Source organism: Acanthaster planci, linkage group LG01 (genome assembly GCF_054643075.1).
Source record: "Acanthaster planci isolate LZ-2023a linkage group LG01, COTS_SCS, whole genome shotgun sequence".
Classification (NCBI taxonomy): Eukaryota; Metazoa; Echinodermata; class Asteroidea; order Valvatida; family Acanthasteridae; genus Acanthaster; species Acanthaster planci.
In genome coordinates this window covers 1,681,895-1,704,958 of record NC_141777.1, presented here as the reverse complement: position 1 = coordinate 1,704,958, position 23,064 = coordinate 1,681,895, and the positions used below count along the sequence as shown (strand labels likewise).

At 39.2% G+C, this 23,064-nt stretch overlaps 1 protein-coding gene across 1 annotated transcript in view; it reads left to right on the top strand.

Annotated features, from left to right (window-relative positions):
* The window catches only part of LOC110977639 (uncharacterized), a 66,741-nt gene that overhangs the window by 9,713 nt on the left and 33,964 nt on the right, over positions 1-23,064 (top strand). Inside the window, exons 7-31 of the mRNA XM_087133548.1 lie at positions 1,016-1,162; positions 1,714-1,950; positions 2,699-2,842; positions 3,351-3,488; positions 3,948-4,166; positions 4,875-5,147; positions 5,639-5,911; positions 6,230-6,502; positions 7,225-7,497; positions 7,819-8,091; positions 8,811-9,083; positions 9,397-9,669; positions 10,392-10,664; positions 10,986-11,258; positions 11,981-12,253; positions 12,575-12,847; positions 13,570-13,842; positions 14,156-14,428; positions 15,151-15,423; positions 16,143-16,415; positions 16,736-17,008; positions 17,730-18,002; positions 18,842-19,114; positions 21,557-21,805; positions 22,075-22,329. Coding sequence (XP_086989674.1) covers positions 1,016-1,162; positions 1,714-1,950; positions 2,699-2,842; positions 3,351-3,488; positions 3,948-4,166; positions 4,875-5,147; positions 5,639-5,911; positions 6,230-6,502; positions 7,225-7,497; positions 7,819-8,091; positions 8,811-9,083; positions 9,397-9,669; positions 10,392-10,664; positions 10,986-11,258; positions 11,981-12,253; positions 12,575-12,847; positions 13,570-13,842; positions 14,156-14,428; positions 15,151-15,423; positions 16,143-16,415; positions 16,736-17,008; positions 17,730-18,002; positions 18,842-19,114; positions 21,557-21,805; positions 22,075-22,329 — 6,303 coding nt within the window. The remainder of the gene's footprint in view (positions 1-1,015; positions 1,163-1,713; positions 1,951-2,698; positions 2,843-3,350; positions 3,489-3,947; positions 4,167-4,874; positions 5,148-5,638; positions 5,912-6,229; positions 6,503-7,224; positions 7,498-7,818; positions 8,092-8,810; positions 9,084-9,396; positions 9,670-10,391; positions 10,665-10,985; positions 11,259-11,980; positions 12,254-12,574; positions 12,848-13,569; positions 13,843-14,155; positions 14,429-15,150; positions 15,424-16,142; positions 16,416-16,735; positions 17,009-17,729; positions 18,003-18,841; positions 19,115-21,556; positions 21,806-22,074; positions 22,330-23,064) is intronic.

Here is a 23,064-nt window from a genome sequence, read left to right as displayed (position 1 = left end):
TTGGGTGGCCAATGTCCGCAGTGCCGGGGCGAGTCTCCGCGAGTCCGGGTAGGTGACGTGGCGTTCCCAAGGGCATTCCCATACAGGAAAAGGGGGTGAGAAGCGGGCCGGGTGGAGAACCGGGTCGGCTCTCCGAAGCGTGACCTGGGGACTTCGTACTCTTTATCGACAGAGCACGCGGCAAAATGATGCGAGAACGTTAGGAACGTGACAGAAAGTCGCTTTTGTGGAGTCGGCTCTCCTTCCTAACTGGACGGCAAAAAAAAAAAAGTGCAGGGGGCACTTTCGGATAGAACTCGCACCTAGGTCTTAGTACGCTCTGAAGACACAGCCACGAGAGGGGGGTTAAATAGTCCTACCGAATCACGCGTTCGCACAGGTGCTAGTAGCTCTTGCGATTGGCCCAAAAATTAAGACAAATGAGGTAATTTGGAACTAGCCAATTAAAAAGTGCCATGGTGGACGACATTCCAAGGGGAGACGTGGACACCTCAGAGTTGACCAATCTGGTCCCCTCCTTGGGCCACGTTGACCAGCGTGATCGCGGTTTCCGGGAGAGAACCCGACACCCGGACATCCTACGGCTTGTATCCGGGCAAGACTTTGCCGCCGGAAGGAAGTGTGCTTCAAGCTGCCGTGGGAAAGTCCAAACCTAAAAAAAAACCCATTTTTTTCTGTCGGACCTAAAAACAGTAATTTTCCCAAATTATACAGGGTCCGACACTTGTCAGAGTTTTATAAAAGTCCCTAAAGTTACATTTCCATGACTTTAGGATTCAAACTCTGGATTTCAGATGTTCACCTTAAATCCACCTGAGAACACACAAATCACGTATGGGCCTACTATAAAAGTAGCAGTTTGTGACAACTACATCATCTGAATGGAACAGACAAATTCTCTGTATGTTTCTTATTTCATGTCTCAACCATTCATGATATTTGATTTAGTGAACTTTATTATCAGACATTGAAATTACGTGCATGTACTTCTTTTCGAGAGTTGTTTTCTCTTTAGATGCAACCGGATTGTTCTATTATGCGGAGGGCAACGGACCATCAGTTAACGACAAGGCTGTACTTCTCAGTCCGAATATTTCTGGTTCCCTCACACAAGATTCCTGGTGTTTCAGTTTCTGGTACAACATGTATGGTCGTGACATAGGTAAGGAAGTCGATGGCTCAAGAAACTATTCAGGACTTGTTTTAAAAACAAATTCATGCTTACTTAGTATCAGCAGAAAATCAGTTACTGTCCCCTGTGATGTTTGTTTTTTGTGACGGATCCTAGACCCCATTCTTCAGCAAACACCTTGTAAAAGTGCCATTTCAAAATACTACCGTATTGCCTTTTTGACTGCTTTGTCTATGAAAAGTTTTGGAAATCACCCTTCCTGTGTACTTTCTCTAGTGAAAACAGACACTGCAAGCGGATTACAAGAAAATCCCAGCAGTGCTTTCAAGTATACAGTTCAACTAGTGAAGATATTTTTCCAAGTTATTTGATGATTTTTATTTTAAAGATTGTTTTAACGATATACAAACATGTATTTTCAAGCTAGTCTGTTGAGACTTTCAAATTCATGTTACTGAGATCTAAAAATAAATGTGGAAAAATGCACTTTTCATTTATATATAAAAATGTATTCTTGTGCCGGCACTGATGGCACAAGAGAGCTTTGATAGTTACTCGTGAAAAACATGACTTCTTTGCAGCATCCCTGCATGCGTATGTGATTCCTGCTGGTCAGAGTACCAATTTAGGTACTCAAACTCCAGCCTTCTCCGTAACTGGGCAACAAACTGGCCAGCGAGTATGGATAGAGGCTTTGGTAGATGCCACCAACCAAACATCTGATTTCATGGTAGCATTGGAGGCTGTTGCAGGGAGTGCTGATCAAAGCGATATTGCAATCGACGATGTTGCAATATCTCCGGGGCCTTGTACTAGAGGTAAATTAAATTTTAATCTTTTTAAAAGATCGCTTAGATGAAAAGAAATGCCACGGATTCAAATGATTTTTGAAGGTGTAGTATGGTAAGCATGGTAGGATTCCAGCATGCATGACAGACTACAGTAAAAATTGTAGGATTGTAGAAAGTGAGAGCATTTTATGATAATTAAAAGTGTAATGGAGCATTTCCACCAAATATATATTTCCACCAAAATGGATCTGCTCCCTTGCCTTGAGGTTGCTCTGAGTAGTCTCTCATCCGGGAAGGATCGGGGAGATCAGCTACACTCTGACAGCTGTTAGCCTGGTCCTAACAAAGTTAGGTTTGGCCCGGGCAGATCCCTGCCATAACATTTAAATATTAAACCGAGTAAACAAAGAGAAAACAGTTTGTTCTGATTCAGATGGGCCTTGGTTTCTTGGGCAACTTCTTAGCTCTGTTTTTGTTGTATTTAAAAACAACCAATTGACTGTCTTGGAACCAATCATAATGTTCTTCATACTATATCAGGTATTCGTGAAAATGACAGAAATTATGGTACACAGTCACCTGTATTGGACACAACTTAAAGTTATATGGTGACCACTGGATTCATAGGGCATTAGGAATTTTTTTTTTGCATTTTTGTGGATCACTCATAACAAACCATTCCGAAATAGAAGAGCTATCGGTTGCTGCAAGCATAAAAGAAAAGTTATTTCATAAATAACAGTAATGGTACTGACGTTTGTTTTATTTACGAAAGATACCGATCTTAGCTTCAATTGCAACTTCGAGCAAGGCTATTGTGGATGGACACAGTCTACTGATGATGACGTTAATTTGGCTTTGGAGCGGGGACAAACATATTCATCTTCAACTGGACCCAGTTTTGATCACACCCTTGGCAGTAAGCTAGAATTTCTTCATACAAGGAGTGAAGACTTTGTCAAATGAATCACAACTCTGGTTATACATCAGACTACGTAATTTCTCAGTACAACAGCCCAGGTCTTTCGCAAATGATGTTTTATTTAGCAGACGTTTCCCTGAAACTAGCACAGAATCTAAAATATAGCGTCAAGAATTCTTATTCAGTTCAATAAATGGCGATAAGTTTTTCTTGGACCCTTTTATTCACCTTTCCTCCGTGTGTTAAGAAATTTTTTTTGAGTTACGTCACAGTTCTACTCAGGATAGGGAAACTAGCATGAACACATGATAGGAAAAGCTTCAAATGTCTTTAAAAATAGCAAAAAAGTAACTCAAAACAAGGAAATTGGAAACCCAAAAGTGTCTTTTCAAGCACTCAAGAAAAATTGCATTTCCTGGTACTTCAGTGACCCAAGCTCTCTTTGTTTCTATTCTCGCTGAAACATTAAAGAACCACTGATCAGCATCTTTTTGTTTACAAGCAGATGAAGATGGAACTTACTTATACTTTGAGGGTAATGGTGGTAGCGGTAGCGCTATTGTGATCAGTCCCGTGGTATCCACTTTCAACGGAAGCAGGATCGTCATCAGTTTCTGGTACAACATGTATGGGACAGACATAGGTGATTACCTAATTGGAGTTGTTTGTTGTCTTGACTTCATCCCAACATTTTTAGTTGCCATACTGCAGAAACAAGTACAGTGGAACACTGTTACAAAAAGGGCCTTTGAATTTTACAAATTTCTTTGTTATAATAGTTACCTTGTATTGTCACTAATGAAAATAAAGAGAAAACAAAGGCTTTAGACCTAAAATTGTCTTTGTTATAAATGTGACCTTATATTAACAGTGCTCTTCTTATCTGTGTTCGACTGTGGATGTATTTGAATTCATCAGATCATTTGGAAAATGAAATGAAATACGCTTCATCTTGACAAGTTTTTACAAAACCTCCCTTATATCGTCTTAATTTGTGAAGCTCCAAAGTACAGATAGTCATTTTATCAGTCCATCAAAATAAAAGTTGTATTTTGTGAGGTCAGTGCCGAAAAACATAATTTTAGACTTTTTTGTCATTCAGGCAACCTTACCGCGTATGTGACAACAGAGAGTGGCAACGTGACTGAAGGTTATTCAGTCTTTTCACTCAGTGGTCAGCAAACAGACGGTACTACTTGGCTACAAGCTGTGATACCTTTGACTGACCCGCCTTCCACATTTCGAATAGCACTTGAAGTCACAGGTACAACTGGATTCCGTGCAGACACTGCCGTCGACGACATAGAGATCACTTTCATAGGTAGGGAATTTCTTTTTTGATACAAAGAAACAATAAACAGTAGAAGAAACGTAAACTTGAAATCTTCTCATTTTGAGGACGGATATGTCACCTGCAACGACAGTGACTTGTGAATTTTCATCAGAGTTGACATACATATAAGAGCGCTGTACACAGAATAAGCAGGTAATCAGCACTGGAAGCACTTTCACTCTCATTCACATGAACATGAAAGATGCATCCGACAGAAACAACATTTGGTGATTATAAGTTGGCCCTACCTTACGACAATAGTAAAAATGACCAAAAGGGATTCAGTATTTTTGTAGGCCTATAAAATAAAGTTTGCAAACTTTGGCTGACGGTTTGTAGTTTCGAGTTACTTTGGGATGTCTATGTTAGGTATTAATCTGGGAAAGTTATCACCGTGATCATGTTTATTATCATTAATATTATTGTAAATGATCTTAGTCAGTTTCAAACCACACATTTTTTTTTGTAATATCTTCAGAGACATCAGCGATTCATTGGTAACAATTGTGCAGTGTGTTTTTAATGAATAGAGACAACTTTTATGGCTTTATTCAAAAACAAATACACGCCCATGTACACCTAAAATTATTGAAATATCGCCCTATTCGAATTTCTGAAGGGATCAATAGGTTCAATCAAATAAGTGCTGAGATATTCAACATTTGACATATGTATTGACTTTGTATGTACTCGTAGACATTGAAGCGCCTGAAGTGACTTGTCCAAACAGTGTCCCTTCCATGAGTACAGACGTGGGACTGTCAACTGCCGTGGTCACTTGGTCGCCACTGCCATCAGCTACTGATAACATGGACGTGTTTGATTCCAGCAACATCACATGCAAAGACGATGGTGGCAATCTTGTGGAATCCAATGGAACATATGCACTCGGTCCAACAACAGTGACATGCAATGCTACCGATATGGCAGGAAATCAGGGCTTTTGTAATTTTTCAATCACAATAATAGGTAGGTTGGTGCGTAAGTGTATGTCTGAAGATATGAATTGGTGAAAGTTATTAATGTGATCATATTTATCCTTTAATATTTACATCAATTGTATTTTAAATGTTATACCTCGGTTTGGAATTTTTGATATTTTTGTAATACCCCAAACATGTCACTATTTCGCTTTTACAAAGGTATATGTGTCTACTTTGGGATGCTGCATTTATTGATTATATTTGAACAGAAATATGTTCACATGTGTTGCTCCTGAAACTGTTCAAGCATCGACCTATTGATATTTGGAACGGATCCACCTACAGTCTTGAGTATCATCATATTTGGACAGCCTATTACGTCACAATCTCGCTCAATCTGACCAATCTCAAGGCTTGTTCTAGCAAGCTGTAATGGATGGTATGGTTTCTGTAAGGGGTGTTTTTTCATTTACATTAAAAAGCTCTTTTTATTGAGATGTCTGAAAAACGCTGAGCAAGCCGTGTACTGTTTTGCAGACACTGAACCACCAAATATCACCTGTCCTAGCAGCATCCCCTCCATGACTACCGACGCGGGACTGTCAACTGCCATCGTCCTCTGGTCGTCGCTGCCATCAGCTACTGATAACGTGGACGTGTTTGATTCCAGCAACATCACATGCAAGGATAATTCAGGCAATGTGGTGGAATCCAATGGAACATATGCCCTTGGTCCAACAACAGTGACATGCAATGCTACCGATATGGCAGGAAATCAGGGCATTTGTAACTTCTCAATCACAATAATAGGTAGGTTTATGCAAAAGTGCAAGTCTGAAGGTACGAATTGGTGAAAGCTATTAACGTTTATTATCATCCCTGGTATTGTACGATTGGTAATAGCTAGCTACGAGAATGTCGCCATTTTGCTTTCAACAAAGGCATTTGTGCCTGAAATCCGTGGTTCCGCATTTATTGATATAATTAAATGGAATAGGAATGTGTGTTAATTTTGAAGTTTTTGAAGCACCACCCTTTTCTTAATTCTGAAAAGATCCATAAATATAATCAAAGGATTGCTCAGATTGTCAACATTAAAGATAGTTTGACTTTGGTATGTACTCGCAGACACTGAAGCGCCCAATGTCACCTGTCCTAGCAGCATCCCCTCCATGAGTACCGACACGGGACTGTCAACTGCCATGGTCACTTGGTCGCCACTGCCATCAGCTACGGATAACGTGGACGTGTTTGATTCCAGCAACATCACATGCAAAGACGATGCAGGCAATGTTGTGGAATCCAATGGAACATATGCACTTGGTTCAACAACAGTGACATGCAATGCTACCGATATGGCAGGAAATCAGGGCTTTTGTAATTTTTCAATCACAATAATAGGTAGGTTGGTGCGTAAGTGTATGTCTGAAGATATGAATTGGTGAAAGTTATTAATGTGATCATATTTATCCTTTAATATTTACATCAATTGTATTCTAAATGTTATACCTCGGTTTGGAATTTTTGATATTTTTGTAATACCCCCAAACATGTCGCTATTTCGCTTTTAACAAAGGTATATGTGTCTACTTTGAGATGCCGCATTTATTGATTATATTTGAATATAAATATGTTCACATGTGTTGCTCCTGAAACTGTTCAAGCATCGACCTATTGATATTTGGAACGGATCCACCTACAGTCTTGAGTATCATCATATTTGGACAGCCTATTACGTCACAATCTCGCTCAATCTGACCAATCTCAAGGCTTGTTCTAGCAAGCTGTAATGGATGGTATGGTTTCTGTAAGGGGTGTTTTTTCAACGTTGCAGCATATGGAACAAAAACACTAATAAAAAGTTTCGATTATAAAAAACAATCTCCAAAAAAAATTGATCGCACACATGAGCTAGACGTTCTAAAACACATTTGTACCAATGAGCATTAAAATTCCTTGCTGTCAACTGGAGATATATAAATTTGAAGTTGGATAAAAATTTGTAATCAGTAAGGAAGGTCACTGTCCCCATATGTTGTAATACTCCAGACTGACTCTGGTCTATTCAAAGGACTACTGAGATTAATATTTAAGACACATTTGACTTTGGTATGAACTCGCAGACACTGAAGCGCCCAACGTCACCTGTCCAAGCAGCATCCCTTCCATGAGTACCGACATGGGTTTGTCAACTGCCATGGTCATTTGGTCGCCACTGCCATCAGCTACTGATAACGTGGAAGTGTTTGATTCCAGCAACATCACATGTAAAGACGATGCAGGCAATGTTGTGGAATCCAATGGAACATATGCCCTTGGTCCAACAACAGTGACATGCAATGCTACCGATATGGCAGGAAATCAGGGCATTTGTAACTTCTCAATCACAATAATAGGTAGGTTTATGCAAAAGTGCAAGTCTGAAGGTACGAATTGGTGAAAGCTATTAACGTTTATTATCATCCCTGGTATTGTACGATTGGTAATAGCTAGCTACGAGAATGTCGCCATTTTGCTTTCAACAAAGGCATTTGTGCCTGAAATCCGTGGTTCCGCATATATTGATATAATTAAATGGAATAATAGGAATGTGTGTTAATTTTGAAGTTTTTGAAGCACCCCCCTTTTCTTAATTCTGAAAAGATCCATAAATATAATCAAAGGATTGCTCAGATTGTCAACATTAAAGATAGTTTGACTTTGGTATGTACTCGCAGACACTGAAGCGCCCAATGTCACCTGTCCTAGCAGCATCCCCTCCATGAGTACCGACACGGGACTGTCAACTGCCATGGTCACTTGGTCGCCACTGCCATCAGCTACGGATAACGTGGACGTGTTTGATTCCAGCAACATCACATGCAAAGACGATGCAGGCAATGTTGTGGAATCCAATGGAACATATGCACTTGGTCCAACAACAGTGACATGCAATGCTACCGATATGGCAGGAAATCAGGGCTTTTGTAATTTTTCAATCACAATAATAGGTAGGTTGGTGCGTTAGTGTTTGTCTGAAGATTTGAATTGGTGAAAGCTACTGATGTAATCATATTTATCCTTTATTGTTTACCTCACTTGTATTTTAAATGTTATACCTGGGTTGGAAATATTGCATATTTTTGTAATACCCTCAAAGATGTCGAAATTTTGTTTTTTTAACAAAGGTTTTTGTGTCTACTTTGGGATGCTGCATTTATTAATATATTTAGATAGAAATGTATGCACATATGTTGCTTCTGAAACCGTTGAAGCATCGACCTATTGATATTTGGAACGGATCCACCTACAGTCTTGAGTATCATCATATTTGGACAGCCTATTACGTCACAATCTCGCTCAATCTGACCAATCTCAAGGCTTGTTCTAGCAAGCTGTAATGGATTGTTTGGTTTCCATGTATGGGGTGCTTTTTTAAACGTTGCAGCAAATGGAACGAAACACTTATGAAAAATTTCAGTGATAAAACAATTTGCAAAAAACCTGACCACACACATGTACTGCACATTCTAAAACGCATTTGTTCCAATAAGCTTTAAAATTCCTTGTTGGCAAATTGAGATCTATAAAATTAAAGTGGGAAAAATGTTCTATCACTAAGGAAGGTGACTGTGCCCACATGTTGTAATACTCTAGACTGACTCTGGTTTAATCAAAGGACAGCTCAGATGAACATTTAAGACATATTTGACTTTTGTATGACTCGCAGACACTGAAGCGCCCAACGTCACCTGTCCTAGCAGCATCCCTTCCATGAGTACAGACATGGGACTGTCAACTGCCATCGTCCTCTGGTCGCCGCTGCCATCAGCTACTGATAACGTGGACGTGTTTGATTCCAGCAACATCACATGCAAGGATAATTCAGGCAATGTGGTGGAATCCAATGGAACATATGCCCTTGGTCCAACAACAGTGACATGCAATGCTACCGATATGGCAGGAAATCAGGGCATTTGTAACTTCTCAATCACAATAATAGGTAGGTTTATGCAAAAGTGCAAGTCTGAAGGTACGAATTGGTGAAAGCTATTAACGTTTATTATCATCCCTGGTATTGTACGATTGGTAATAGCTAGCTACGAGAATGTCGCCATTTTGCTTTCAACAAAGGCATTTGTGCCTGAAATCCGTGGTTCCGCATTTATTGAAATGGAATAATAGGAATGTGTGTTAATTTTGAAGTTTTTGAAGCACCACCCTTTTCTTAATTCTGAAAAGATCCATAAATATAATCAAAGGATTGCTCAGATTGTCAACATTAAAGATAGTTTGACTTTGGTATGTACTCGCAGACACTGAAGCGCCCAATGTCACCTGTCCTAGCAGCATCCCCTCCATGAGTACCGACACGGGACTGTCAACTGCCATGGTCACTTGGTCGCCACTGCCATCAGCTACGGATAACGTGGACGTGTTTGATTCCAGCAACATCACATGCAAAGACGATGCAGGCAATGTCGTGGAATCCAATGGAACATATGCACTTGGTCCAACAACAGTGACATGCAATGCTACCGATATGGCAGGAAATCAGGGCTTTTGTAATTTTTCAATCACAATAATAGGTAGGTTGGTGCGTAAGTGTATGTCTGAAGATATGAATTGGTGAAAGTTATTAATGTGATCATATTTATCCTTTAATATTTACATCAATTGTATTCTAAATGTTATACCTCGGTTTGGAATTTTTGATATTTTTGTAATATCCCCAAACTTGTCGCTATTTCGCTTTTAACAAAGGTATATGTGTCTACTTTGGGATGCCGCATTTATTGATTATATTTGAATATAAATATGTTCACATGTGTTGCTCCTGAAACTGTTCAAGCATCGACCTATTGATATTTGGAACGGATCCACCTACAGTCTTGAGTATCATCATATTTGGACAGCCTATTACGTCACAATCTCGCTCAATCTGACCAATCTCAAGGCTTGTTCTAGCAAGCTGTAATGGATGGTGTGGTTTCTGTAAGGGGTGTTTTTTCAACGTTGCAGCATATGGAACAAAAACACTAATAAAAAGTTTCGATTATAAAAAACAATCTCCAAAAAAAATTGATCGCACACATGAGCTAGACGTTCTAAAACACATTTGTACCAATGAGCATTAAAATTCCTTGCTGTCAACTGGAGATATATAAATTTGAAGTTGGATAAAAATTTGTAATCAGTAAGGAAGGTCACTGTCCCCATATGTTGTAATACTCCAGACTGACTCTGGTCTATTCAAAGGACTACTGAGATTAATATTTAAGACACATTTGACTTTGGTATGTACTCGCAGACACTGAAGCGCCCAACGTCACCTGTCCAAGCAGCATCCCTTCCATGAGTACCGACATGGGTTTGTCAACTGCCATGGTCATTTGGTCGCCACTGCCATCAGCTACTGATAACGTGGACGTGTTTGATTCCAGCAACATCACATGTAAAGACGATGCAGGCAATGTTGTGGAATCCAATGGAACATATGCCCTTGGTCCAACAACAGTGACATGCAATGCTACCGATATGGCAGGAAATCAGGGCATTTGTAACTTCTCAATCACAATAATAGGTAGGTTTATGCAAAAGTGCAAGTCTGAAGGTACGAATTGGTGAAAGCTATTAATGTTTATTATCATCCCTGGTATTGTACGATTGGTAATAGCTAGCTACGAGAATGTCGCCATTTTGCTTTCAACAAAGGCATTTGTGCCTGAAATCCGTGGTTCCGCATATATTGATATAATTAAATGGAATAATAGGAATGTGTGTTAATTTTGAAGTTTTTGAAGCACCACCCTTTTCTTAATTCTGAAAAGATCCATAAATATAATCAAAGGATTGCTCAGATTGTCAACATTAAAGATAGTTTGACTGTGGTATGTACTCGCAGACACTGAAGCGCCCAATGTCACCTGTCCTAGCAGCATCCCCTCCATGAGTACCGACACGGGACTGTCAACTGCCATGGTCACTTGGTCGCCACTGCCATCAGCTACGGATAACGTGGACGTGTTTGATTCCAGCAACATCACATGCAAAGACGATGCAGGCAATGTTGTGGAATCCAATGGAACATATGCACTTGGTCCAACAACAGTGACATGCAATGCTACCGATATGGCAGGAAATCAGGGCTTTTGTAATTTTTCAATCACAATAATAGGTAGGTTGGTGCGTAAGTGTATGTCTGAAGATATGAATTGGTGAAAGTTATTAATGTGATCATATTTATCCTTTAATATTTACATCAATTGTATTCTAAATGTTATACCTCGGTTTGGAATTTTTGATATTTTTGTAATACCCCCAAACATGTCGCTATTTCGCTTTTAACAAAGGTATATGTGTCTACTTTGGGATGCCGCATTTATTGATTATATTTGAATATAAATATGTTCACATGTGTTGCTCCTGAAACTGTTCAAGCATCGACCTATTGATATTTGGAACGGATCCACCTACAGTCTTGAGTATCATCATATTTGGACAGCCTATTACGTCACAATCTCGCTCAATCTGACCAATCTCAAGGCTTGTTCTAGCAAGCTGTAATGGATGGTGTGGTTTCTGTAAGGGGTGTTTTTTCAACGTTGCAGCATATGGAACAAAAACACTAATAAAAAGTTTCGATTATAAAAAACAATCTCCAAAAAAAATTGATCGCACACATGAGCTAGACGTTCTAAAACACATTTGTACCAATGAGCATTAAAATTCCTTGCTGTCAACTGGAGATATATAAATTTGAAGTTGGATAAAAATTTGTAATCAGTAAGGAAGGTCACTGTCCCCATATGTTGTAATACTCCAGACTGACTCTGGTCTATTCAAAGGACTACTGAGATTAATATTTAAGACACATTTGACTTTGGTATGTACTCGCAGACACTGAAGCGCCCAACGTCACCTGTCCAAGCAGCATCCCTTCCATGAGTACCGACATGGGTTTGTCAACTGCCATGGTCATTTGGTCGCCACTGCCATCAGCTACTGATAACGTGGACGTGTTTGATTCCAGCAACATCACATGTAAAGACGATGCAGGCAATGTTGTGGAATCCAATGGAACATATGCCCTTGGTCCAACAACAGTGACATGCAATGCTACCGATATGGCAGGAAATCAGGGCATTTGTAACTTCTCAATCACAATAATAGGTAGGTTTATGCAAAAGTGCAAGTCTGAAGGTACGAATTGGTGAAAGCTATTAACGTTTATTATCATCCCTGGTATTGTACGATTGGTAATAGCTAGCTACGAGAATGTCGCCATTTTGCTTTCAACAAAGGCATTTGTGCCTGAAATCCGTGGTTCCGCATTTATTGATATAATTAAATGGAATAATAGGAATGTGTGTTAATTTTGAAGTTTTTGAAGCACCACCCTTTTCTTAATTCTGAAAAGATCCATAAATATAATCAAAGGATTGCTCAGATTGTCAACATTAAAGATAGTTTGACTTTGGTATGTACTCGCAGACACTGAAGCGCCCAATGTCACCTGTCCTAGCAGCATCCCCTCCATGAGTACCGACACGGGACTGTCAACTGCCATGGTCACTTGGTCGCCACTGCCATCAGCTACGGATAACGTGGACGTGTTTGATTCCAGCAACATCACATGCAAAGACGATGCAGGCAATGTTGTGGAATCCAATGGAACATATGCACTTGGTCCAACAACAGTGACATGCAATGCTACCGATATGGCAGGAAATCAGGGCTTTTGTAATTTTTCAATCACAATAATAGGTAGGTTGGTGCGTAAGTGTATGTCTGAAGATATGAATTGGTGAAAGTTATTAATGTGATCATATTTATCCTTTAATATTTACATCAATTGTATTCTAAATGTTATACCTCGGTTTGGAATTTTTGATATTTTTGTAATACCCCCAAACATGTCGCTATTTCGCTTTTAACAAAGGTATATGTGTCTACTTTGGGATGCCGCATTTATTGATTATATTTGAATATAAATATGTTCACATGTGTTGCTCCTGAAACTGTTCAAGCATCGACCTATTGATATTTGGAACGGATCCACCTACAGTCTTGAGTATCATCATATTTGGACAGCCTATTACGTCACAATCTCGCTCAATCTGACCAATCTCAAGGCTTGTTCTAGCAAGCTGTAATGGATGGTGTGGTTTCTGTAAGGGGTGTTTTTTCAACGTTGCAGCATATGGAACAAAAACACTAATAAAAAGTTTCGATTATAAAAAACAATCTCCAAAAAAAATTGATCGCACACATGAGCTAGACGTTCTAAAACACATTTGTACCAATGAGCATTAAAATTCCTTGCTGTCAACTGGAGATATATAAATTTGAAGTTGGATAAAAATTTGTAATCAGTAAGGAAGGTCACTGTCCCCATATGTTGTAATACTCCAGACTGACTCTGGTCTATTCAAAGGACTACTCAGATTAATATTTAAGACACATTTGACTTTGGTATGTACTCGCAGACACTGAAGCGCCCAACGTCACCTGTCCAAGCAGCATCCCTTCCATGAGTACCGACATGGGTTTGTCAACTGCCATGGTCATTTGGTCGCCACTGCCATCAGCTACTGATAACGTGGACGTGTTTGATTCCAGCAACATCACATGTAAAGACGATGCAGGCAATGTTGTGGAATCCAATGGAACATATGCCCTTGGTCCAACAACAGTGACATGCAATGCTACCGATATGGCAGGAAATCAGGGCATTTGTAACTTCTCAATCACAATAATAGGTAGGTTTATGCAAAAGTGCAAGTCTGAAGGTACGAATTGGTGAAAGCTATTAACGTTTATTATCATCCCTGGTATTGTACGATTGGTAATAGCTAGCTACGAGAATGTCGCCATTTTGCTTTCAACAAAGGCATTTGTGCCTGAAATCCGTGGTTCCGCATTTATTGAAATGGAATAATAGGAATGTGTGTTAATTTTGAAGTTTTTGAAGCACCACCCTTTTCTTAATTCTGAAAAGATCCATAAATATAATCAAAGGATTGCTCAGATTGTCAACATTAAAGATAGTTTGACTTTGGTATGTACTCGCAGACACTGAAGCGCCCAATGTCACCTGTCCTAGCAGCATCCCCTCCATGAGTACCGACACGGGACTGTCAACTGCCGTGGTCACTTGGTCGCCACTGCCATCAGCGACGGATAACGTGGACGTGTTTGATTCCAGCAACATCACATGCAAAGACGATGCAGGCAATGTTGTGGAATCCAATGGAACATATGCACTTGGTTCAACAACAGTGACATGCAATGCTACCGATATGGCAGGAAATCAGGGCTTTTGTAATTTTTCAATCACAATAATAGGTAGGTTGGTGCGTAAGTGTATGTCTGAAGATATGAATTGGTGAAAGTTATTAATGTGATCATATTTATCCTTTAATATTTACATCAATTGTATTCTAAATGTTATACCTCGGTTTGGAATTTTTGATATTTTTGTAATACCCCCAAACATGTCGCTATTTCGCTTTTAACAAAGGTATATGTGTCTACTTTGAGATGCCGCATTTATTGATTATATTTGAATATAAATATGTTCACATGTGTTGCTCCTGAAACTGTTCAAACATCGACCTATTGATATTTGGAACGGATCCACCTACAGTCTTGAGTATCATCATATTTGGACAGCCTATTACGTCACAATCTCGCTCAATCTGACCAATCTCAAGGCTTGTTCTAGCAAGCTGTAATGGATGGTGTGGTTTCTGTAAGGGGTGTTTTTTCAACGTTGCAGCATATGGAACAAAAACACTAATAAAAAGTTTCGATTATAAAAAACAATCTCCAAAAAAAATTGATCGCACACATGAGCTAGACGTTCTAAAACACATTTGTACCAATGAGCATTAAAATTCCTTGCTGTCAACTGGAGATATATAAATTTGAAGTTGGATAAAAATTTGTAATCAGTAAGGAAGGTCACTGTCCCCATATGTTGTAATACTCCAGACTGACTCTGGTCTATTCAAAGGACTACTGAGATTAATATTTAAGACACATTTGACTTTGGTATGAACTCGCAGACACTGAAGCGCCCAACGTCACCTGTCCTAGCAGCATCCCCTCCATGACTACCGACGCGGGACTGTCAACTGCCATGGTCATTTGGTCGCCACTGCCATCAGCCACTGATAACGTGGACGTGTTTGATTCCAGCAACATCACATGCAAAGACGATGCAGGCAATGTTGTGGAATCCAATGGAACATATGCACTTGGTTCAACAACAGTGACATGCAATGCTACCGATATGGCAGGAAATCAGGGCTTTTGTAATTTTTCAATCACAATAATAGGTAGGTTGGTGCGTTAGTGTTTGTCTGAAGATTTGAATTGGTGAAAGCTACTGATGTAATCATATTTATCCTTTATTGTTTACCTCACTTGTATTTTAAATGTTATACCTGGGTTGGAAATATTGCATATTTTTGTAATACCCTCAAAGATGTCGAAATTTTGTTTTTTTAACAAAGGTTTTTGTGTCTACTTTGGGATGCTGCATTTATTAATATATTTAGATAGAAATGTATGCACATATGTTGCTTCTGAAACCGTTCAAGCATCGACCTATTGATATTTGGAACGGATCCACCTACAGTCTTGAGTATCATCATATTTGGACAGCCTATTACGTCACAATCTCGCTCAATCTGACCAATCTCAAGGCTTGTTCTAGCAAGCTGTAATGGATTGTATGGTTTCCATGTATGGGGTGCTTTTTTAAACGTTGCAGCAAATGGAACGAAACACTTATGAAAAATTTCAGTGATAAAACAATTTGCAAAAAACCTGACCACACACATGTACTGCACATTCTAAAACGCATTTGTTCCAATAAGCTTTAAAATTCCTTGTTGGCAAATTGAGATCTATAAAATTAAAGTGGGAAAAATGTTCTATCACTAAGGAAGGTGACTGTGCCCACATGTTGTAATACTCTAGACTGACTCTGGTTTAATCAAAGGACAGCTCAGATGAACATTTAACACATATTTGACTTTTGTATGACTCGCAGACACTGAAGCGCCCAACGTCACCTGTCCTAGCAGCATCCCTTCCATGAGTACAGACATGGGACTGTCAACTGCCATCGTCCTCTGGTCGTCGCTGCCATCAGCTACTGATAACGTGGACGTGTTTGATTCCAGCAACATCACATGCAAGGATAATTCAGGCAATGTGGTGGAATCCAATGGAACATATGCCCTTGGTCCAACAACAGTGACATGCAATGCTACCGATATGGCAGGAAATCAGGGCATTTGTAACTTCTCAATCACAATAATAGGTAGGTTTATGCAAAAGTGCAAGTCTGAAGGTACGAATTGGTGAAAGCTATTAACGTTTATTATCATCCCTGGTATTGTACGATTGGTAATAGCTAGCTACGAGAATGTCGCCATTTTGCTTTCAACAAAGGCATTTGTGCCTGAAATCCGTGTTCCGCATATATTGATATAATTAAATGGAATAATAGGAGTGTGTGTTAATTTTGAAGTTTTTGAAGCACCACCCTTTTCTTAATTCTGAAAAGATCCATAAATATAATCAAAGGATTGCTCAGATTGTCAACATTAAAGATAGTTTGACTTTGGTATGTACTCGCAGACACTGAAGCGCCCAATGTCACCTGTCCTAGCAGCATCCCCTCCATGAGTACCGACACGGGACTGTCAACTGCCATGGTCACTTGGTCGCCACTGCCATCAGCTACGGATAACGTGGACGTGTTTGATTCCAGCAACATCACATGCAAAGACGATGCAGGCAATGTTGTGGAATCCAATGGAACATATGCACTTGGTTCAACAACAGTGACATGCAATGCTACCGATATGGCAGGAAATCAGGGCTTTTGTAATTTTTCAATCACAATAATAGGTAGGTTGGTGCGTAGGTGTATGTCTGAAGATATGAATTGGTGAAAGTTATAAATGTGATCATATTTATCCTTTAATATTTACATCAATTGTATTCTAAATGTTATACCTCGGTTTGGAATTTTTGATATTTTTGTAATACCCCCAAACATGTCGCTATTTCGCTTTTAACAAAGGTATATGTGTCTACTTTGGGATGCCGCATTTATTGATTATATTTGAATATAAATATGTTCACATGTGTTGCTCCTGAAACTGTTCAAGCATCGACCTATTGATATTTGGAACGGATCCACCTACAGTCTTGAGTATCGTCATATTTGGACAGCCTATTACGTCACAATCTCGCTCAATCTGACCAATCTCAAGGCTTGTTCTAGCAAGCTGTAATGGATGGTATGGTTTCTGTAAGGGGTGTTTTTTCAACGTTGCAACATATGGAACAAAAACACTAATAAAAAGTTTCAATTATAAAAAACAATCTCCTAAAAAATTGATCGCACACATGAGCTAGACGTTCTAAAACACATTTGTACCAATGAGCATTAAAATTCCTTGCTGTCAACTGGAGATATATAAATTTGAAGTTGGATAAAAATTTGTAATCAGTAAGGAAGGTCACTGTCCCCATATGTTGTAATACTCTAGACTGACTCTGGTCTATTCAAAGGACTACTCAGATTAATATTTAAGACACATTTGACTTTGGTATGTACTCGCAGACACTGAAGCGCCCAACGTCACCTGTCCAAGCAGCATCCCTTCCATGAGTACAGACATGGGACTGTCAACTGCCATGGTCATTTGGTCGCCACTGCCATCAGCCACTGATAACGTGGACGTGTTTGATTTCAGCAACATCACATGTGAAGACGATGTAGGCAATGTTGTGGATTCCAATGGAACCTATGCACTTGGTCCAACAACAGTGACATGCAATGCTACCGATATGGCAGGAAATCAGGGCTTTTGTAACTTTTCAATTACAGTGATAGGTTAGTTGGTGCATTCCTTTTTATATGAATATCGTGTCACCTTACACAGAGATAAACCATTCCAATAAGCCCCGCCCATTACGCATGTGAGCACTCAGTATGTGCTCTTCTCCAATGCCCCAAGACATGTTCCGGATGTGTTCATCATACATTCGTGGAAGCATGTTTGACTTTTGTGCACTCATGTTGGACAGAACTCAAGGCTGTGATTGGTCAAAAAACAATGGGGGAGGCTTAATGGATGTGTCTATTGATATATGCACGTGGACAAACACTCATTGAAATGAAGACAAAAAGTAGCATTCAAGGTCTAATATGAATCAACATATTATATTCTTGGAAATTATACAAATCAAAACAGAAGAGATTCCAATGGCACTGAGGTGCAGGAACAACTCAGCAATAGCATCTCCCTTGTGTGATATCTCACAAGAGGTCTTGGTCCAACAACAGTGACATGCAATGCTACCGATATGGCAGGAAATCAGGGCTTTTGTAACTTTTCAATCACAATAATAGGTAGGTTTATGCGAAAGTGCATGTCTGAAGGTACGAATTGGCGAAAGTTATTAACGTTTATTATCATCCCTGGTATTGTACATTGGTAATACCTAGCTACAAGAATGCCGCCATTTTGCTTTCAACAAAGGCATTTGTGCCTCAAATCCGTGGTTCCGCATTTATTGATATAATTAAATGGAATTATATGAACGTGTGTTACGTCTGAAGTTTTTGAAGCATCGCCCTTTTCTTAGTTCTGAAGAGATTCATAGGTGTAATCAAAGGATTGCTCAGATTGTCAACATTAAAGATAGTTTGACTTTTGTATGTATTCGCAGATACTGAAGCGCCCAATGTCACCTGTCCTAGCAGCATCCCCTCCATGACTACCGACGCGGGACTGTCAACTGCCATGGTCATTTGGTCGCCACTGCCATCAGCCACTGATAACGTGGACGTGTTTGATTCCAGCAACATCACATGCAAGGATAATTCAGGCAATGTTGTGGAATCCAATGGAACATATGCCCTTGGTCCAACAACAGTGACATGCAATGCTACCGATATGGCAGGAAATCAGGGCATTTGTAACTTTTCAATCACAATAATAGGTTGGTATTTCTTAATTTATTTAATTTCATATTTTTCCCGTTGGTTGGCGAAATCAGCTTGAATCAGCTTGAAACCCCTGTGAGAAAAATACATTCTCAAGTGTGAAAACATCATGTCCGTCGTTACAGCAAATTACTCTCCCCAAAATCCTTACAATAGTGTCGTCTTCTGAAGGTTTGAAATTTAACAGAAAAGATGGGTGTCTCGGTCTGTGCAGTATTCTAACAGACTTCAGGTGGACTGCAGCTGCTGTCAGAAATGTATCCTACAGACAGCATGGTATCATGTTCCAGTTGGCTGCTCTCACTAGACTTTACTATTTCATTCCTCCAAGTTATAATCAATTTTATATTGGTAAAAACAGCAGAAATTCTAGTGTCTGGTTAGTAGACGTTGGTGTCAGCACTTCCCTTACTTCCACTTTTTCAACTCAGAGGTCGTCCTCCCACTTTTGGCAGGTCCTCTAATGGCTGATGCCTGATGATTTAACAGGCTCCCCTACTTTGAAAATCATTCTTGAATTATTGTCAGTGGTCCCTGCGTTTGTTGGCAGGGACTAGTCTGCAATATTACCGTGTGATATAAATTGGTCCTATCCAAGTGTGAGTGTAATATTGTTTTTCTATGCTCAATCATGTAATCCTTTTGTACCAGTGAAACTTCAGTTCTCAAAACAGAGGTATTACAATCGTAGCTTTAAACATTTGTCCAAAAAATCCCAAGAAATGGCAATTTATTGACACGGGTTACAAGCTTCACCGTGACAAAGATTCTGCTACTATTGTTTATCAAATTTGTACAGATGAAACACTGATCAATTGACTCCATGGCATGTACCAATTAGTTGCACATAAAAATAACTGTTACAGATTTTCTCAACAATCGGTACGGTATCACCGCTGTTTCCAAAGCTTATACGGTTGTGCGTATAAGCCATCTTTTGATGGACTGGATGACTAAAATGTTTAGAAAAGGCGAGGGTTTTGACTCAAAAATACATAAAATAAGAGAAGGGACACGGTGGTCGAATCGAACATATTGACCTGTCCTGTTGTGTGAGCGGCCCTCCAAAAAGGTAGGGGGTATTTTTTTTATTTCTTACACTTTGTGATCAGTTTCAAGGTGATTTTTATGAGCCTCAAACTGATAGGAAATAAGTTTTCCCGAGGAAATCCCAGTGTCATGCATGGTGAAGAATGGTCCTTTAGCTCATGCACCGTTGAGTGTGTATTGACAAACCTACACTTGTTTTCGCTCTGTGTAATACAAATCGGACATTCTACGGCATGACCACACGCTGTAGCAGTGGACACTTGCAGATTGTTGCGCTACAGCTATTGTATATTCCACGAAGTCAGAAGTAAACAAAAAATTATTTATTATACACTCTATCAGAACAGTAGGCTTGACCATGATTAAAGTGAACGAGATGCTTGTAAACATTGCCTTTATTGGCTATTTGTGGATAAATACATAACTCTCTAGATAAATAATATGCGCAGTTACAACATATAGTTTAACTGATATCTTTTCATAGTTTCAGAGGGGAATAGAAACGGAGCCCAGTTATCAAACAAAATATTTCTGAAATGTTTGGTAATTTAGATTTTTTCTTGGTATTATGTGTTGTAATCTATGATTGCACTCTATGATTGATGCTGTTCTGTTTGAAACAATTTCTTTCGGAAGTTATCAGTTACTTTAATAGAGGGTATACTTAGGTCATTGCGTATATTCCTTGAGCTGCGGTCTAGAATCGCGTATGGCCAAATGGGCCAATAAACAGCAGAGTTCGCCCCCTTCGGCTACAAAACGTAAATTATTCTAGTACGTGTTTTTTCCTCTGTGTGAGGTTTGTCATTATGAAGATACATGATTTGAAAAGGTCATACAGTGGAACTTGATCTTTAACTTGACTTGGTGCTTGAGTTTATGAAAACTTACTTTAATTAATCATGTAGCTCAAATTTCGCGCCTGTCATACCAATATTTTTCTGTTTCGAAATCCCTTGCATCAGAAGAACTCTTATGATTGATCTTCTGCAAAAGTAACCACCCCAAATGTAAATATTTAAAAAAAAATCATATATTTTTGAGGCCCTCCTTAACTGGGTCATTACTAATGAATTATGTATTTTGTTTGACCTGGCTGCAAAAGTGGAACATGCGCACAACCGTTTTTCACTTTTTACAAGTGCTGAAACATCAGTGGGTATATTGTTGACAAAAGGTGAAAAATTTGCTCAGGATCTTGGGAATAACAATATCCGCAACGAAGCCTCCAAGTCATAATGGCAAGTCTACCGAAAATTGTTACATTGCTGTTTTAATTATGTAGTGCTCACTTGACTTCAGTAGCCCACATTATCAAGCTTATTTGCCACACCATGCTAATTGAGCCTTGATCTAGTACATGTATATGCTATTTTCCTACTTCATAGATGCCGAGGCTCCTGTTATTGAGTTTTGCCCACAAAATGTAGTGAATGAGACAACTGAGGCAACATTCAGCTCGACATGGACTCCACCAAATGCAACTGACAACAGTGATCCCGCCGAAAATATAACAATATTAGCATCACATAACCCGGGTGATAACTTCACTGCGGGTACAATTACTGAAGTCAAATATATATTCATTGATACCTCAAACAATTCTGCCGTGTGCATCTTCAATGTGACAGTCAATGGTGAGTAAAGGTTTCCTTTTTTACAATTCAATCGTTGATTTTAAGATATGTTGTGGCTATATTTTAAGCTTTAGATATACATGTACCTTTTTACCAGCGACAATTGGATGTGTGTAAAGCTACTACCCCCCACAAAGCTTTTTCTTTCCATTCAAACAGACATTAAATTTTTCCTCTCTAGTTCTTCAGTTTTCAGTGTTATTATGACAACAAATTTGAATTGAAAGTCAGGGCTTACAGTTTGTCTCCTTGTCTTTTGGGGTTGGCAGACATCGGTGATCCTGTGTTTCTCACTTGCCCGGACAGACTGGTGTTTACACTTGCACAAGGACAAGATAGAATTCTTGTCAACTTTGCCATACCAATTGTTGAGGATAATTCTGGTGAGGTAATTGTCCCTGTCTCTGATCCACAACTGATGCTTCCTACCGACTTTTCTTATGGTGAGACGTCTATCCGCTACAATGCAACGGATTCTTCAGGAAATCGTGCAGTGCCCTGCGTCTTCACAGTGGTTGTTCATGGTAGGTCAATACAAGTTGATGTTGTACATTGTGCTGCAGATAACGCGTGCTTTATTTTTTTACAAAATCAAATATCTCTGAAAATAAGGATGAAATGCTTATTCTCCCTACTGAGGAAAGTCCCGCAATTTTACGTTCTTTTACGCATTGCAAAATTTGAAATGGATTGAGAATTAGATATTTAATCATCACTTAAAATATTCAATAATAGACTGCTCGGTTTTGAGACAAAATTCTGCCCAACCATCTAATCAGCATACGGTGTCTAGTCAAATTGCAAGTTTGAGGTATTTCTTATGGAATAACTTTCAAGAGGGACGACGTGTCTAAAAGTTCCCTATTTTGACCCAATTGTTATTTAGTATATGCGACGGATGTTAAAATGTATGGAAAAAATGGACGAACATCTCAAACCTCAATAAGCTTGTTCATTGCAAATATCGTGGTATAAAATTCAACTACCTTCACAGTTTCTGTATGTGTCAGACAAGAAGGGTCCATGTACTCTGATTTTATACAGATACCAGGGGTGTTAACGGCACATTAATTGTATGTAATTTTGCATCATGTTCATTGGAGGATGGGGGCATAACAGAGGCAACGCCCTGGCATTTTCGGATAGATGATGAAAAGAAGTTGTTTTAATAGTTTTAATAATTCATTCCTAGCGTTTATCATTACCCTTCCAAATAGTCCTCAGAGGTTACTAAAAAGAAAGGTCACATTTCCTCCCCC